Here is a 19904-nt window from a genome sequence, read left to right as displayed (position 1 = left end):
ACGCGTATTTTACATCTTGTAGTTGTGCGGTATACTGAGCTAATTACCACTTGCTCCAGTATACGGCGTAATGCGTAGATTACTGATCTAACGATATTTTTATATTGTATATGAATTTTTAGATGAAATACTTATATGGCTTGCAATGAACAATAAAACAGATGCTCTTTTACCTTCATCTATTGATTTATAAACGTTTTTATCACTTGCATCAATATACGCTAACATTAGCATGCCACTTGTACCAATATACCGCTAGTAATGTTTTAAACGTGCTATACAAAATACAGAAATATACCTTTATAAAAAACCTCACTTGAAATATAAATGGTTTTATTAAGAAAAGTAATTGTATTAAGTGCTTTAAATTAATGGAAGCACATTCAATGGATTCGTATTCCTGTTCAAATGTGTACTCGTATTTTATTGTGAAAGGTTCCTCATGTGATACATATATCGCATCGCACCCATTTGTATCCACATAACGGTTTAGCTTTTTGTGCCTCTTCAGGGTTCCGTACCCAAAGGGTAGGTATAAACGGAAACCCTACTTCTATATACTACTTCGCTGTCCGTCCGTCTGTCACCAGGCTGTATCTCATGAACCATGTTAGTTAGACAGTTGAAATTTTCACAGATTATGTATAACTGTAGTCGATATAATATATATATATAAAAAATAGAACAGAATAAATATTTAAGGGGGCCTCCATACAACAAATGTAATTTTTTGCCATTTTTTTGCTAATCCTAATGAAGTTGTATAGATGGTATGGAACCCTTCGTGCGCGAGTCTGATTAGCACTTTTCTTAAGCCAAGCTTTGACATGAAATATTGAGTCAAAGTCAAAATATCTTTATTCAATTTAGATTGTAACAAGCACTTATGAATGTCAAAAAAATCTACCACCGGTTCGAAAAAACCTCTGTTGAGAAGAGTCTGGCAATAAACCTAGGTATATTTTGAAAACAGATTTACAATCAGATTTTAGTGATATCTATACATCACAAGTATTTAGCACAACTACATATTTAAAACAGTTCTCAATTCGCTATTTGGAGTAAGCACTCGCCAATGCGGATCGGAATTATTTCCAAATTTCCCTATCCATGATATAATTATTAATTTTAATAATACGCCTTATATATTAATGTCTTCTTGACAATAGATTTAAATTTTGTGTCTGTTTCCGAGTCTTGGGAAACTTCTATAACTTCATACTGTTTACCCGTTTTCGCCATATACATAGCCAGGTACCATTTCTTAGGTGTGTATAAAAAATTGTGTATAGGGGGTTATTAAAAACCTGTACTATAGGTTTAAACCACATTAGGGTTACTAATTACTAATATGATCCAAGTAGAAAAATACTGTGATTCGAAAAAAAAAAGTTTTGCATGGAAGTGGAGTCGCAAGAAGACTTTCTAATTTCGATGTTTTCCCACTTATATCGTATTAGTAATCAGTAGCCCTAATATGGGTTACAGTATAGTACAGGATTTTTTTTATCAACCTGTAGGTATATTGAAATTTACTGTTCTCATTTTAATTAAAGCATGCATGCCTTCGCCTTCTTTTTGGGGATGCTCAACTACCAGAATGCAATGTTATATTTCTAGCACGCGTATATGTAGGTATAGCTGAGGAAACTAAATCACGTACTGGTACTGGGGTGGAACCGTTGTACTACCAATGTTATGTTGACATCCCATACATTTGCCAAAGAAATCATAGCGAAATAGATCACGAAAAGGTTTCACATTGGATTTAGTTTCCATGACTGTCTATGAGAAATACGGCTATTGTGGTCTTGCCCTCCGCAATTGTCAGACCAAAACATGTTTTTTTTATATATACTATCAAATTATGTGTTCGTAGAACAGTTTAAACGGTCCACACGCAGCGACGGCTAGCGCGTACACTGAGGCAACTGCCAGTTACACTGGACTTCCCCGGCCCCGCGACAATATCGGTGCCGCGTATAGTGGTGCATGTCGGTTGCCTCAGTATACGTTGTACCGATTAGCAAAACGGTGTTAGATGCATTCATATACGTCACTTTATTTCAAAACTAATAGGAATATCCGTGCAAATTTTTTGTGGTAGGTAAATAAGGAAATATTAATCACAAAATTGCAAAAACTAAAAATCAGAAATTTGTCACTTGTACCAGTATACGTAGGAGGTGTCGAGTTTATCACTGACTAAATAATTCATCAATGTATCCAGATAAAATGAAATGATCAGGTAATCTTAGAGAGGTGCTTTATATACTTCAAGCTATCTTTACCAAATCGCTATCACATCTATTTAAATACAAACAAGCAAGATTGTAATACTCTAAACTAAAAGAATCTTACACAAGTACTACAACTTGCAATGTAGGTAATAACTAACCTGAGCGTCGCGGAGAGAGCTGGCATAGTGGCAATAAATGTGAACAGCATCACGCAGAAGGAAAGAAACACGAAGAGCCAAAGATAGGGACAGGATGACGAGCAGATACTGTTGATTGCTGAGTATGAGACTGTCTCGTTTGAACCTAAGGGAAAGAGTTAACGATATTACGAAGATGACACCAAACATCTTCTGCAATATAGATATCGATCTGTCTAAAGCTTTTGATTTGCTGGAGCATGAGAGGCCTGTTCACAAAATTGAACCCTACGGCCTATCAGCTGTAATACCAAACTTTGTTATGTGCTATCTTAGAACGCAAAACGTGAATGTGAATAGAGTTACAGTCTTTTGCTTAGTGAAGATTGGTGTGCTGAACCTTAGAGTACCACAGGGTGCGATTTTGGGTTCTTTTCCATTTTTAGCTTAGAAAACAAAACTAGGTGGCTGGTGGTAGGTGGTTGGCGTCGTATTAGTTGTAAAACGTACCGTTTCGTAGCCAATATTTAGCCGAGTAACACATATTCGTAGTAGGTATACATAGAAGTCAAAATATTGTCAGTAATAAACCCGATTAGAATTACACGGCCAACACTCCTGCGGTGATGTACACAAACCGCACCGCTGCGACTTACCGGGCAAGCTGTATTCGGTACGGTTGGCGACGCACGCGCAGTCGCTATAGAGTTGCGCGGCGCCGTGCAGCGCGCGCGCGCCGCAGCCGGCGTGGCACGCCGAGTAGTACACCACGCCGTCGGCGCCGCACACCGGCGCGAACGGGGCGCCCGCGCAGCCGCACGCCGCGTTGCATGATGCTGCTAGACGGTCCGACCTGAATTATGAATGGATGTTATACTTTAGTCCAAAGTTAGGCGAACTAGATTGACAACTGAAATGTTACCAGTAATAGCAAAAAAAAATAGGCATAGGAATATGTCGATACAAGTTTGTCGATATTACATTGTGTAGACGCGGAATGAAAATGTTTGTCACTTTTGGACTTTATTTTCATAGCTTTAGGCCTGGAAACGACAAAAAGGATAACAACAAATAATAACGTAAAGAAAATTTCACAATATCGGAAATAGTTCCAAGCAAGCCGATGGCAGAAGTCGAATGACATATGAAATGTCAAAAAAACAACATAGCGGATGGCGTCCTTCCCGATGTTCAACATTTTTTTCGAAATCTTTCAAATAAAAGATTTCCTTTATTATTATTTCGTATTGAGCTTTTTATCAACATCGATATTAAGTTTTTTTTTAATATCGATATTACAGCACTGGTGTAACTGTGGCAACATTTGTGTGTAATACTGTCTAGTTGGTTCGCCTGATTCTGGACTCGAGCATAGAAGGTTACAAAAAGTCTTTCCCTCCCACTGTTTACAGTAGGTATTTCTTGATCCGAAATTTCATCATCATCATTATCATAACATCAGCCAGCATATAGCTGGACATAGGCCTCCGTCATCCCCATCAGATCCGAAATTTATGATCGGAAATTTTAAACCAAACGGCCGATTTTTTTAATCACATAAGAAAAATGTGAATGTTACACACACGCATAACCAATAGTTATTTCAACCAGAAATGCAAACTTACCCAGGCACAGTAGGCGAGTTGTACGCCACAGTGACCCCAGCGAATGGATAGTCGTCACACGTGAGCACGAAGCTGAAGGTGAATGCGGCGGCCACCACCGTGGCGGCCACGCACAGCTTGATGATGCCGGCGCAGGCGAGCTGCCACCGCTTGACCAGCCAGCCGCCGAGGAACGTGCCGCCGCCACCGGCCGGGACTGTGATCACACCTGAAACATCATCAACATACAATATTTATTTGCTTAAAAAGATACAGGTGGCCATGGAAAAAGTGTCCGGTCGACCCTAAAGTAACGGGCTACTTACAGAATAAACTTTTTTTTATGTCCCGACACCATTCTAACGGGAGCGCCAAAGTTCCGCATACACTTCGCTAGTCATACCGTAGGTAATTTTTGTCAGAATCATCGTTTGTCATATTTTTTTTCCACTGAAACTAAGGTTTTTCTGAAATGTTTAAATGGTCATCCTATAGTAAACTATAGGTTAGGTTTACAATAAAAGGTTAGGTTTATAACAATTTCAGAGAGAAGAAAGGAGTTATGACAAACGATCATTCTGACAAACATTACATTCGGACTTTCAAAAAGTACCTATGCGAGCCGATATGGACCCCATTCAAACACCATGTTATAGCTTACTTCTTCAGTTTACTCGTTACCAAGTCCTCTGCTATTGCAGCTACACCACCACCACATTTGATGAAACCGTCGGAGCAATTTAGCAATAGGTACAGGACCTACAACAGCCAGTTGTTAGGGGTGGCGTCGACGGCTGATATATGTACCAGAATGTACCTAACTCTTGGTTATGAATTCGGTGGTGATGAATAAAAACGATGCTTGGTGTAGATAGGTCCGTGGCAAGAATTTCTTTACTTACAAAAATTTTCCGATCTGACCTCTATACTATTATGGTCATTTAAGTCGTGATTAAGTCGGGAATGTGTTGAGTGAAACTCGTGAACTTTAACGCGAAAAGGCTAGACATTACCCAACAGCATAGCCGCTTCAGAAGCGTTCACAGCGAACTGGTTCTCAATCAGCTTGGGCAGAAACGCCGCGAAACCAGATATCAGCATGCCCTCACTGGCGCCAGCTAAGTTCAGAAACAGGAAGGTCGGGTTTCGCAGCAAAGCCGTTGCCGCCCGGGGCAGTTCCCGCAGCGAGCTGAAGGCAGCGGACTTTGAGGCTGTGTCGTGAGCTTCGGATACTTTCGAGGCGCGTATTTCTTCGGCTCCTGGAAAGAAGATTTTATATAAGTGATAGAGGTTGGTTGATTGTTAATTTTTTGGAGCGGCTTATACACACATAGAGTTCAATTCTTTGCGAAAAGGTTGCTCCATCATTTTTCGATGATCTATTTAGATGAACGTCTTGGTCGATAGTATGCCTGTTTTCGGTAGGATAACCAATTACATACAGATAAAGTAGGATAGTTGGCTTGAAGTGTCTTTGCACAATAGAAACTGGAGTAAAGAAATTCGTTTTTCGGGATTCATGTACGAAATTGCAGTGAAAGAATATCTTGACGAACCTACAGACCTACGGAACACCATGCTGGGCCCGCATGGAGACTATAGCCCGAGTCCTTTCATTCTGGTTGGAGGCAGGTACCCAGCAGGATTTAAATGGCATGGACTAAAGCAGTTGGTACATGCGTGTTACCTGGTAGCTCGTACGGGAACGCCAGCAGTGGGAAAGCCACGATGAGGCAGAGGAGCGCTGACAAAAGGAACCCGACCCACCAGGCTCCGATCCACACCGAGCTGACCGGTGTTATGCCCAATCTAGAAGAGAACACATCTGATGAAGAAGTCACTTATTGTTGAAAACTAATAGTTATAAAAGAAATAAACATTTTACTAGGTATTCATTGTCTGTCTGCCTGTCAAATCTTGCAAGTTAAATTTGACCAATTTCCAGCAGTCGGATTGGGTTGAAATTTGGCATACTTATGTAAATTGCGTGACAATACAATAATCTGGTAATGACATCCCGGTAGTCCGGCCTGGATCGTCTCCGCAGGACGGAATTCTTCAAAGGGTAATGGCATCAACTTACGACGTAGTTTGGTTGAGAATGCAAGTAAAATCGACAAAAAGTACAGTCAGCAAAAAAGCGTGCATAAAAAATAATATTTTTAACAAAAACTTATGTTTCACTTCTCATTCTTGTACCTAAAGTTGGTATTTATGCTGGACCTAGGCGACATAAAATTCCTTTTTATGTTCTAGTGCATAAAGTAAAATCTTCGTCTAAGACCAAGGTATCAGGTATCGGGTAGACCACACACAAAAAGTTTCTATATATTTTTTAACGATTTTTATTTTATGTCAAATTAAAAATCAATCAAATCAATCAATAAAACTAAAAATTTATAATTATATTACATAGCAACATGAAAAACAAAAGGTACCTATAGTAATCGAACAATTGTTTCCACTGTTGCTATTTAATTTCCTCTCAGTCGAAGTGAAAAGTAGTGTAAAATTCGACCATTAAACCTATTTTCCCCTCGACGTATCTATCCACCCTCGCCGTACCGGCTCGGGTAAAATGGCTCATTTTATATAGCTCTTGTTGTACAACCTACAATAAATCCATTGTTTACTGTGCCCAGTCTAAAAATTACGAATGCATAGCTAAGCCAATTAAATGAAAAAATAAATTTAAAAATGAATGAGAATAGTCATCGGTATTTCAAAATTCGATGTCTCAAAAACGGTGGAACCGATTTTAATTAAACATACCTAAAAATCACCACAAGAAAACTCGCTATCATGTAAAAACCGCATCGAAATCAGTCCATCCGTTTGACAGCTACAATACCACAGACAGAGAGGAGTTAAAATAGCTAAGTAGGTACTGAGATCAAATTGAACTCTACATTTAATGGCTTTTTATTAGAATTGTGTCTTAGGATTATTGTTTAATGGTAAATATCCTATTACAAGCGCCTTCCCCAACCCATTTTCCGATCACTGAAAGCGCAATTCACCAAAACTTCATTACTGCAAGAACAAACACAAACGTCCTAGAGATACACACCATGAGTAGGGTTACCATACGTCAGGATTTGTCCGGGCATGTCCGGATTTTTGACCCTTTGTCAGGATAATGGCCGGACTTGCCATCTTACGGATTTTTAGAAATTACCTCAGAAAAACAATTGTGTCGGGGAGGGGGCTACGGAGTCAGGTGAAGGGAAAGGGAAGCGTAGATCTACGATACATTACAGCGTGGACCGCAGCACCACACCAATTTCGACCATTTTTAGCTTTGCATTTTTCCCTTGTCACATGTATTGCTATAAAGATTGCTATTATTTTGTTCTGCCTGTGCCACAAATCGCCTGACTGCACTAAATATGTGACAAAAAATGACAGGACTTTTAGGGGATTTCAGGATTTTTGTCAGGACTTTTGAATTTTTCATATGGCAACCCTAACCATGAGCGACACTTCATCGGTACGTAACCGACCGCGTGGATGGCAAAGCAAACCGCATTAGCATGTGAAAACACTTGATGGTTGATGCTGATACAGAATGCCGACTGTGTCGAGCTTTGGGGATGTAGAATGTACTATGGGTTACTATGCGCTACGCGTTTCAAAATTAAGAATGTACTTGCTGAAAAATTAAAATGAATTTAGTAATTTATTGAATCAAGCATTACTTTGCGGAGGTTTGATATGAGCTGAAACAATTACCTACAGCAACAAAACAACAGACTCGCATCTAACATCTGGTAGCATGTGTGAACCGTACTGGTTCAACACTCAGAAGTAAGAAGTTTGAATGCAGAAACACTCAGCAGTATTGGAAAACAGTTTTATTGTTTAAAACTTACAATGTACAACTTAGTAGATAAATCGCAGTACTCTGAGATTATTTTACTAGCCCTGATACTGAAAAAACGAATGTCCCGGCATACCACCGTAGGCCGTCTGTCAAATCTCTTTCCCGCCATTTTACTTGCTTGTGATTGGTCGTCGATAAATGTCATCCCTCGACCGATCACAAGAAAAACACAACTATTTTTAATTATAATATTTTATAAATGGCTTAGAAAATTGTGAAATAAAAGGGGCACAGATCTTCCGAAGAGTAATTTAATTTAGAACTTCTAACTCCACTTTCTCACAAACAGAAGATCAAATCAATATAAGTGACATACATATTTCTTCTTAATGTCATAAGCTACGTAGAGAGTATTCATTACCTCAAAGAGGTTCCAACACCCCCTCTTAATGAGTACTCTCTTGGAAATCAAATACTCCATCTATCATGGTTATAATCAAATCACAACTTAACAACAGTTAAACCTAACTTACAGTAAAACTTTTCAAATAGCACTTTAGCTAGAGGCTTCGTGAAAATGTCAGCTAGCTGTTCACTTGTTTCAACATATTTTAGTTTAACCAAGCCTTTAGCTACTTGATCGCGCACATAGTTGTGTCTTATATCAATATGCTTAAGGCGCTTTGAATCAAGACTCTCTGCGATCTTTATAGCACCTTGGTTATCTTCGTATAAAACAACGACAGGAACACTACTGTACAACGACAGATCTTGCAATAACTTAGATAACCAAGCAGCTTCAGTACAAGCATGGCTCAGAGCCATATATTCAGCTTCTGTTGACGAAAGTGCAACACATTGCTGTTTCTTGGACAGCCATGAAACCGTACAATTAAAAAGTTTAAATACGAAACCAGTAGTGGACTTTCGATCTTGTAAATCTCCCGCCCAATCTGAATCGACATAGCCCTCAATTATATTAGTACTGGTGGCACTTTTGTCAAAAACTAAACCTAGATCCAACGTGGATTTTATATATCTGAGAACTCTTTTTACTGCTACCCACAACTCTTCAGACGCACATGACTGATATCGACTCAAAATCGAAATAGAATTAGCTAAGTCTGGCCTCGTAGCTAACATGCAATACATTATGGCGCCTATAGCCTTTCGGCACTTTAACTCAATAGATGTATTTTGCGACGCCGGCTCTAACTTTAGATTGTCATGTTTTGCGTTTGGGTCCATCGGTGTGGATATTGGTTTACAATCGGACATACCGAAGTTTTCTAGAATACCTTTTAAGTAGTCAGTTTGATTGAGAATCGTACACGAGTCCTTTTGTATTAAGTTTATACCAAGATAACATTTAGCTAGACCTAAGTCTTTAACTTTAAAGCTTTCTTTTAAGAACCTTTTTACGTTATTTAATTCATTATTATCTGTTGACATTATTAAAAAATCGTCTACGTATACCAGGAAATAGGTTTTAATCGAATCACTAAATTTTATATACAGACAATAGTCATTTTGGCTAGCAATAAAACCATATCCATTTAATGTTTTGTTTAAAGTATCGTACCAGTATTTAGGAGACTTCTTTAATCCATATAAGGCTCGATTTAATTTGCAAACTTCATTTAGCCCTACATTAAAGTTTGGGGGTACAGTTACATACACAACTTCATCTATTAATCCATTTAGAAACGCTGTGCATACGTCCATTTGATGAAGTTGAATACCTAGTTTGACACTGACAGCTACGAAAATCCTAAACGTAGCTAGTTGTGCCACTGGTGAGTACACTTCAGATGAAGACACAAAGTCTTTCTGTTTAAAACCACGCGCAACTAAACGTGCTTTATACATTTTGCTTCCATTTTCATCCTTTTTAACTTTAAACACCCATTTTGTGTCTACTGGCGAGCATTCTGCTGGTCTCGACACAACCGTCCATGTCTGGTTTTCTCCAAGAGACGCTTTCTCTTTTTCCATAGCTTCGATCCACTTGTCTGCGTCAGCACAATTTATAGCTTCTTCATACGTCTTGGGTTCTTGCACATCCGCAAAATTAAGTACACTAAACAATTCGCAGCTATCGTATCTTTCTGGTCGGCGAATCAGACTACGATCCCTCAACACGCGCTGTGGTTGTACATCACCACCAGGGTTCGGTTGCGTCATATTGCTATCGCTATTACCTACAGTTTGGTCTACGTCTGTCGGTTGGTCTCGTTGATCGCTTACCTCATCATCTTCAGAGTCTTCATCAGCCCCAGCACGCGAAGTGCTCGGTTTATTGTTCACCACCTCTGTTGATTTGTTATTCAACCACACTATATCTCGCGATACCTCTACAGCGTCCTTTTCGGGTACGTAAACTCGATATCCTTTCACGTTGTCTTCATATCCGACAAATAAGCCGATTTGGTTTTTATCGTCCCACTTCTTCCGCTTTTCCTTTGGAACATGAAAAGATACACGGTTACCAAAAACTTGAAAAACATTAAAGTCAACCGATTTATTTGTCCAAAGTTCATATGGCGTCTTTTTATCTACGGGACTTGTACCTGTTCTATTTAGAACAAAAACAGCCGTGTTCACGGCTTCCGCCCAGAATCGTTTTGACATTGACTTGGCTTTTATCATCGTCCTAGCTGCCTCGACCAAAGTCCTCATTTCACGTTCAGCCCTACTATTTTGTTGAGGACTATAACTTACCGTTCTTTGATGAATAATACCGTTTTTATTTAAAATTTCCCTTACCTCATTGTTCACGAACTCTAAGCCGTTGTCCGTTCTGAGTATTTTTACTTTTCTTCCGGTCTGATTTTCCACAAGAGCGATATAATTCTCAATGCACTTTTTGACCTCATATTTGTTTTTGATAAAATAAACAATCCTATAGCTGCTAAAATCATCTTTCAATAACAAAAAATATTTCGAACCGCCTATGGATGTAACTTCCATTGGTCCGCAAAGATCCGCATGGACTAACGCACACGGAACCGTTTCCCGCTTTTCGCTACGCAAAAATGGATCCCTATGCTGTTTTCCAGCACAACAATCCTCACAAACTGATTTCTCAACGTTTTTAAAGTTTATTTTGTGCTCCGTCAAGACATTTTTGACATGTGCCAAATTTTGATGTGCGAGTCGTTGATGCCAGTCATGCAGATCTAAAACGGTATTGCAGTAATAAGGTTTCTTACATGAGCGAAAAATCATTTTAAAAAGGTTACCGCTTCTTTTAGCCAAAGCACAAACATTGTTATCAAGATTTAAAATTTTACAAAACTTACTATCAATTACAGAGATATATCCTTTGTCTACAGCCTTGCTTACAGAAAACAAATTTACCTTAAGATCCGGTACAAACAATACATTAGACATCACAGTCTCTATCCAGACCTCACCGTTGTAAGCTTCTAATTTAACACTGCCTATTCCTTGTACCGGTAGCATCGAACCGTCTCCAATCTTGACGTTATTATGGCTTCCCATTGAAATTTCTGTAAACATGTCTGCGCTTCTGCACATGTGTTCAGACGCTCCAGAATCCATGTACCACTCAACTTCATTTTCATCTGTGTCTCCGATGAAAGCGTTAGCTCCACCATGACTGTTCACGGCACCATTTACATTTTGTCTTCCACGACCATCATTTCGACCTTTTCCTTGCCTTCCAAATTTATTGATTTTATATCTGCATTCATTTGCGTAGTGACCCTGTTTACCGCAGAAGTGGCATTTAATATCAGATTTACAAAATCTTGTTTCATGGCCAAACTTCTTACATTTTTGACACTGTTTGGAAATTGAGGCTAGTGCTTGGGTTGGTTGGTCTATTTTCATCCTGTTTTCTTCTATTATAAGCCTGGACATAAGCTCGTTTAAATTTTGATTTTCTTTGGATACTGACTCCCATGCCGTAACAAAATGTTTGTAAGCCGCAGGTAAAGACATTATAATTTTAGTCATCATCATTGTGTCTGATATATCTTCAGAATTTTCTTTTAATTTGTTTCGTATCTCCTCTAGTTTTGATATGAACATGCAAATACCTTCGTCTTCATAAGTCGTCGCAAAAAATTGTTGCTGTAGTAAATGCGTGTTGATATTAGTTTTAGGTTCGAAAACGTCCTTCAACTTTGTATACATTTGATATGCCGTCTTGCAGCATAGTATAAGACACATCGCACCATCCTCTAAATGAGTAATTATTATTTCCTGTGCCTTTGCATCCTTTTCTCTGAATTTATCATCAGGATTTTCATTTTCCTGTTCGACATTTTTGAAAAGTAATTTTGCTTTTAACTTTATGTCTATTTGAAATTTCCAACTTACGTAATTGCTGCCGTTACTTTTAAGTCTTATTGTATTTCCTGAATCCATTATCCAGTTATTTGAATAACAAATCTTTAGTTTCTTGCCTCTTCGTAATTTTTTTTGACACCGACCCGCTTTTTTTGTTTTTTTGTTTTTTTTTTATATCATAAGCGGTTATTTTTTCAGAATAAAATCGACAAATGATTTTATTTTATACGTTTCGTGTTCTGCTTGCCCTTATAGCCCATAACCTGTGAAATAAAAGGGGCACAGATCTTCCGAAGAGTAATTTAATTTAGAACTTCTAACTCCACTTTCTCACAAACAGAAGATCAAATCAATATAAGTGACATACATATTTCTTCTTAATGTCATAAGCTACGTAGAGAGTATTCATTACCTCAAAGAGGTTCCAACAAAAATTAATCAATATGTTAATAATAACTAATATATAAATATTTATAACACATGATGAACGGTTGTGCGTTGCTCTGAAGATGAGCTCTAGTTGAGTTAGAAACGCGTCAGTTTAGTTTGGTATATTCTGTGGTTTGGTGGTGGTGATAGATAAGTTTGTGTGAGAGAAGGTGGCGGTACTGCATGGACAGAAATTTCTTGCATAAACCTATACCTACAGAATGAAGACTAGGTCGAGCTTTTGGGATGACGCGAAATATTAGTATAGGCACTACGCGTTTCAAAAATAAGGATTGAATTCAATCAGTACAGCTTGGACTTGTAAAATACACTTTCCCATAAAATAGGAATTTTTAAAGTTCCGTAATCCTACGAGGAAGCCTCACACAAGGAGTTAATTAAGTAACTGAAAACCTGGAAGTATTTTCTCAGAATTGAGAGGATTTTTTTAGGGTTATAGGGTTATCGGTTAGCGCATTTCTCGTCAAACGAACATCACAATCCAGCGCGAAAATGCAGCCAGTCTTTATGTGCACTCTTAGAGTCTTCGCAAGACTTTATCATTTGAAAGATAATTTTTACTTAAATTTTAGGTTTCTTCTTAAATACTTAAATAATTAAAAAAATAACATTATAAAAACTTATTTAACATTTAAAAACAAGATTCACTACACACATTCACAAGACATTTTCCTGTATTTTAAGACATCGCTACTAAAAGAAAAGTCATAATGAAAAATGACAAAAACTCCGATTAAAATGATCAATATCTCCGAAACAACTAAAAATCGCTGAACATACACGGGGGTTAAATCGATAGCTTTTGAGCTGCTCTATCAGCTCTCAACGGTTTGTCGTTGGTTTCTGGGACACCCTGTATATATATACTTAGTTCAAAAAATATATTACATAATTTCCTACACAATTTAAACGGTTCAAAGTTCAACCCATCCCCTGCGAGCTCCAATGTATTTCTAAGAGCTCTTAGCCAAATAGAGCTAAGTACGTTCCTAATGAATTAAAATAATAGAACCCAACGTTCTCCATTGAATTGCTAAACGGGACACGCATATTTTACGTTTTGTTCCATAATTAAATTTTTGAGTGCAGAATTCACACCTTTTTAACGACATCCAACGGTTATTAAATTAGGCAATACGAAATCAGATAAAAAAACAGGGTTACTTTAGATGTCACTTTTCTACACTACGAGCGCTGTCTTTCCAAAGTGTCAATCAATAAATGACAATCATCAATATCGTGTCGGTCGATCCCTCTAATACTTATACTATTTAATACGAGAGCGAGAGGGACGGTACGATACGAACTTCGATTTTCGAATTTCGAAGTAGGCCCTCCTCTGGAACTTTTTCAGTTAGTGTCAAATATCAAAACGAAAAATATAAGGCTGTACTTACGATGGCTACTAAAAGTAATTGACAGAGCACGATAAATACGGATTTTTCCAATAAAATAAGATAGAAAACCATTACGCACTATACATATGTACCTACTCATACCCCAACAAATCAAAACCAGTAAAGTACCTACACCCTTTTCACTCTTCATCTCACGTATCAGATTAAAATGAACCCACAAAAGTGCAGTTCAAAAGTTCGCGAAATCATATTTCGCAGAAACCGAGCACGAAACTGAAATTAATTTTGCTGGCAACACAATGAGATGAAAGCGAGAGGGCAACTTTGGTTGAATGAAGCCGCGCGCTGCCAAGATTAAATATTTAAAAAAAAAGCTTGTCTCTGCTTAATGACATTTCCGCCATTTTGGATATTTAATTTTCTAATCCAGTAATTCTGGTTAAGAATGTTAAAATCGAATTTAAAGTACCTACCTACCTATTTACCTGTAAAGTTTGATAATGCCTCTTAACCATGTTCGTGAGAGGAAGGAAGTAGTATGAGAATATTTATTAACTTTTCTCTGCTTCATAATCCTCGCTCTCATAAACGTGATTATTTTATGTTGTAAAATAGAAAGCTAGTAATTTCAAGATAAGTCCATGACCTCCTGTACTGTATGGGCACTCAATAATAATTAAAGCTTAATTGAAAATATACTGTGTTTAAAAAATAATTTAATACCACATTATTTTTTGTTATTACCTACTCTATAGTAGGTAGGTAGGTAGGCAGGTAGTAAATATTTTCGGACATAGGTCCGGGAACTGTTGAAGATGTCATTTTAAAAATAATATCCAATTCAAAATAGTATTTTATCTACACCCATATATAGTAAATCCTCAATTATGCGTTCAAAAACCATAGGTATGACCAGCATTACGACATTGTATTCTATTATGAACACGGCTGTATCGTAATGGTCATTACGATGAGATTTCAGATAGAGGATTTAATATATGGATATAGATAAAATATTTTATGCAAAAATCGAAAATAACCAAGGTAAAGGACGCTCTACATTTCTCTCAGAGTCTAAAATGGAGGTGGGCTGGTCATGTTGCGAGATACGGTGACAATGGAAATGAAATGAAATGAAATGAAATGAAATGAAATTTATTTGCGGTAAATGTAGTACATTATAGTTAGGTATATGATGTTATAGGATTTTTTGTTTCATACATTTAGACTGTTATAAGTCATGCAAATATTATTTTTTGATACATGCAGCACATGCAACAATAAGGACTCCCTAGTTTGTATCAAAAGATTCTAAGTAGTTGACATTAAGTATTCATATATTCGATGGACAAGCAACATCACAAAATGGAAAGGACCCCTTGGCGCGAGAAAGAGAGGTCGCCCGTGCGCCCGGTGGCAGGACGAGATTGTGGCCAACGCAGGAAGAGACTGGATGACCACCGCCAAAGATAGAAAAAATGGAATTCTTTGGAGGAGGCTTTTACCTTGAGGGGGTCCACAAATTGAGCATGCATAAATATTCTATTAATTTAATTTTATATTTAATTTAATTTTATCTTACAAAAACAATCCAATGTATTCGCTATTGTAATTACCTAGTAGCTTGCATGCAACCAATAATCTAAATTATTTATTAATTGTTAATTTATTTTTGTGGAATGAAATAAAGCTATATTATTATTATTATTATAGATAAAATATTTTATGCAACTGTACGTAATTAGGCCGTAAAACACTCGTGTAACCCTATTAAGAAACTACGCTACGCCTCGTTTCATAAACCCACACTTGTGCTTTAGGACCCCTATTACGATACAGTTGCATAAAATACTATTATAGGTATGCATTTTTTTTATTGGCTCTGGCGAAAACTCCACTCGTTGCCAGTGTCAAATGTTGCCAGTTTTTTGTAACGATGACGAACAGAAAAAGGTTCTTACGCCTCTGAGTCCACTGTGGGAAAGTCCGTGTAGATCTTTAACAACTGTCCGCCCACGACGTAGCCCAGCGCTGGGCCCACCACCGCCATCGTGTAGTACACGCCTGAAACAAAGTTTTTTTTTAAACATTAACCAACTCCAGATGTGCATTATAATTTTGTGGATTGATAAAATTAATTTGAACCAATTTTTTTTTACCTATAAATAAAAAATATAGTTTTTCATCTATCTTCCACTATTTCTAAATTTTGAACTCTCTTTTTGTCGGTCCCTTACTAAATGCTAATTTCATCCACTTTCGCCGTTGTATTTGTTTCTCTAACGTTTACGCTAGCGATAGTTCCGCTTGAACCCTTCAGTTACGGGACCCTAAAAACGAGCACAATTTAAAACATTTTCAAAAAAGTAACTCGCTCTCTTATTTTTCAAAGGCTCCAAGCCCTCTCGTTCTGAGAGGAGGCCTGTGCTCAGCGGTGGGACGTCTATTGGCAGGGATGGTGAATGAGTCAATCTACGACATTTTACGCCGTTTGGTTTGATTCCCTGGCGCTTTTGCGACGCTCGGTAAACAATCGCGCGGTACGTCTCAAAAAGCGCGGCGCTCCTGTTTTTACAGCTAAAAGCTGCCACGGAGATGGCTATAAAGCTCGTGGCGCTGTGGAAGCGTTATTAAGTTTTTACGACCTGACAGACCTTAGACACGTTAGAATTTTGGAAGCTTGCAGGTGGTAGGACCTTGTGCAAGGTCCGTCCGGATTGCTACCACCATCTTGCTCGCTAATCCTGCCGTGAAGCAGCAGTGCTTGCACGTTGTGTTTCGGCGTGGAGAGTAAGACATCCGGTAAAATTACTGGCACGTGAGGTATCCCATGTTAGGCCTCTAAGTTGGCAACACGTCTCAATACCCCTGGTGTTTCCCTGGTGTTGCAGATGTTTATGGGCCATCCAATCGAATAAAATAAAAAAAAAAAAGTTGGTTTTGGTAACGTGCGTTTTAATAACCAAGACATTTAGAATAGCAGTAGCCTGTAGGGTTGATACATAAACGCGCGCTTCTGTACAGCTATTTTGGATATCTTCACCTTTAAAATGCGACTTATACGGGGTGTAACTTCGTAAAAATAAATCCCTTAAGCGCATAATAGAATTATGCAACTCATGTGTAAATAGAACAAAATAATATGATATCAAGCCCAAATAATAAAGGGGCAGGGCAGTCAAAGTGAAAGTCAAAATAGAAAAATGGGTATACACTTTTTTACACTGAATGTTGTCTCTGTATAATTTTATTGCACTGATTTGTGATGCGAAATAAGAAATATTTGTACTGTATTGTATTATAACGTCAATAATTTATGTAAATACAAGCACTTGCCAAAATTTCTAAAAAATCGAGTATCTTTTTGATAAAACATTTGTAGGGTAAAACACAAGGTATTTTTTACGAAATCAGGTGCACTTACATAGTGTCTTCTCCACTCGAAACAATATTTATATAGCTTTATATTGTGATTTAAAGTTCTAGGGTTTTCCAGCTTCTGCCTCGCTCGCACAGTACAACGTTCCCAACCCCTCGATACTCCTCAAGAGCCCTTCACCATGAATAGCTCGCCAGTAATGGAGGCAGGGCTTTCAACGGAGTATGGGCTACATGTGTGGCAACGGATACTGTAAAGGTTATAAGGGTGGCCTGGTAAATGGTGTCTATGGAAATTTTAGTCCTTGGTCATTTCGATTTAAAAGAAAAAATAAGTTACTTTTGAAGAAAATAAGAAAAATAATTTTGGTACTTTAAAACATCCGGGCTATAAAATAAACAATGGTCAGTGATTAGAGTTGTGTGTTTGTTTTGTAAAAATGACTTTCTGCCTAGTTTATTGTAGCGCATTCTTCTTGGCAATATTGGTCTTTCCGAAAGCGCTGGTAGTTTAAAAAAATACGTGTAAAAGTGCCCATTGCGGCCTATTTACTGATTTACTGAACTGAATTATTTGAATTTGGAAACTTAGTATTAAGTATCACACTGGCTACTTCACAACACCTAAAAGTTTTCCCGCCGATCATTAGGTATGTATGACATTTCTAACAAACGATGATGTTCACATCACAGAAATTGTTGCTATTAGTTTAACGGTCCCAATTTTGTTTTGTTTTGCACCTAATTTTATTTATTTTGTTCGAAATGTGAAAACAAAAAAATCATACCTATTTAAAAATATCTGAACGCGACTCATATTGCTAAACGGCATAGAAGCGAGTTCAGATATTTTTGATAAAATTTTTGCTCACAAGTTTATAAACTCGACTGTACTTAAACATCTTAAACTGTTAACATCTCTTAAATCATTGGTTTAAAAACATTCGTGTGCTGCCAAACGATTTCCAAACGCATTGCCGTGCCTTACGCAAAAACAGAGTTATTAAAGATGGCCGACTGTCGATCTTTGGTGTGTACGATACCCCGTCATTCGGACTTCCTATTGCTACGTTTGAACTGACAATTAACTGGATTTACCTTGAAAATAGAAATTACTAGCTGCTGACGGATGAGACTTATCAACAATTATAACGTGGTACATTTGCCCGAATTTCATATGCCATAAATGCCATAACGTATCGTTTTCTATACTTTCATTAATTGTCATAGAGTAATTTATTACTTAAATTGTATTTTGTTCAGAATTTATATAAAAACTAACCTATTGCATTCCATGACATATTTTTTTTAATCCTGAAAACAGCACGGTTCTATGTGTTTTATGGCAAACGTTGGTATGGCAAGTAAAATTATGGCAAGTTAAGTGATTCAGGTACACGCACATCACGATCCGTTTTACAAAATTATTGACACGTAGGTACCGCAATATTATTTATATATATACTGCAAGAGCAAAAAAATCTTTGTTCTCAGTTCTAATCGAATTTTTCAGCGATTACTGTTAGAAAAAAAACAATAGTTAGCTCATTTTACCTGACTGCAGCCAGAAATGAGGGTTATTAGTTTCGGCACTCTTTATTCCCACGTAAAAGTAGGTACCTAACCTACTGCAAACGCCGCCACCGCAGTGATTTAGCCGCCCATATTAATAAACGCGTAAGTGCGTTCAGCGGCGCTTGTGAGTGCGTTCTCGTGTCGGACGGGGAACGACGAGTTACTGGGTTATGGCAGTTGTTTTTTGTCTTTAGTATAACATTGGCTTGCTGTGGAATGGCAGAGAGTTGTTTGATTATATCCACGATCCAACCACAAGCAGAGAATAACGACACAAGTATGTAGCTCCTGCCCACGACTCCGTCTACAAGAAATTCCTTTATCCTAGGGTCTCAAGCTCGCTTCATAAGCAGATTTCATTCAAATCGATTCAGCGGTTTAAGCATGTAGAAGCGTGTAAAGTTCCCAATCCGCATTGGGCCCGCGTGGGAACTATGGCCCAAGCCCTCTTGTTCTGAGAGGAGGCCTGTGCCCAGCAGTGGGACGTATATAGGCTGGGATGAAGCATGTAGAAGTAACAGCATGTAGAAGTAACAAACAGACAGATATACTTTCGAATTTATAATATTAGTAAGGATTATAAGCTAACAAAACCAATAACCTAACCAGCAATAAGTTGGAAAACCCCGACTTTGTAACTTCAAAGTTCAATATCTCAAAAACGGCTGAGCTGATTTTGATGAATCGTGTCTAAGAACCATCGCTAGAAAATCTGATTTTAAATTTAAAAAAAACTGCATTCAAATCGGTTCACCCGTTTAAGAGCTACGGTGCCACAGACAGACAGACACACATAGCGGTCAAGCTTATAACACCCCTCTTTTTGCGTCGGGGGTTAAAAATGCGCTTCTATAGAGACAGAGTAGAGCACAGCAGAGACATGAATCTGATCAACCATTATTTACGGTCTAAGGTTCTACCTTATAGTATAGACCGACTAACTATGTTCTAACCAAAGACAATATATTTCTTACTATAAATTCAAAAGGGTGTTTCAAAAGGGTTACCTAAAGAAATATGGT

At 37.8% G+C, this 19904-nt stretch overlaps 1 protein-coding gene across 1 annotated transcript in view; it reads right to left on the bottom strand.

The window, feature by feature from the left end:
* Positions 1-19904, bottom strand: part of Oatp26F (Organic anion transporting polypeptide 26F) — a 96913-nt gene that overhangs the window by 4490 nt on the left and 72519 nt on the right. Inside the window, exons 7-12 of the mRNA XM_074101991.1 lie at positions 15891-15993; positions 5669-5790; positions 4995-5240; positions 4003-4210; positions 3034-3230; positions 2399-2543 (exon numbers count right to left, since the gene is read on the bottom strand). Of these exons, the coding sequence (XP_073958092.1) occupies positions 2399-2543; positions 3034-3230; positions 4003-4210; positions 4995-5240; positions 5669-5790; positions 15891-15993 (1021 nt within the window). The remainder of the gene's footprint in view (positions 1-2398; positions 2544-3033; positions 3231-4002; positions 4211-4994; positions 5241-5668; positions 5791-15890; positions 15994-19904) is intronic.

Source organism: Choristoneura fumiferana, chromosome 18 (assembly GCF_025370935.1).
Source record: "Choristoneura fumiferana chromosome 18, NRCan_CFum_1, whole genome shotgun sequence".
NCBI lineage: Eukaryota > Metazoa > Arthropoda > Insecta > Lepidoptera > Tortricidae > Choristoneura > Choristoneura fumiferana.
Note: the sequence above shows the minus strand (reverse complement) of the source record. Positions and strands in the feature narration are given on the sequence as shown.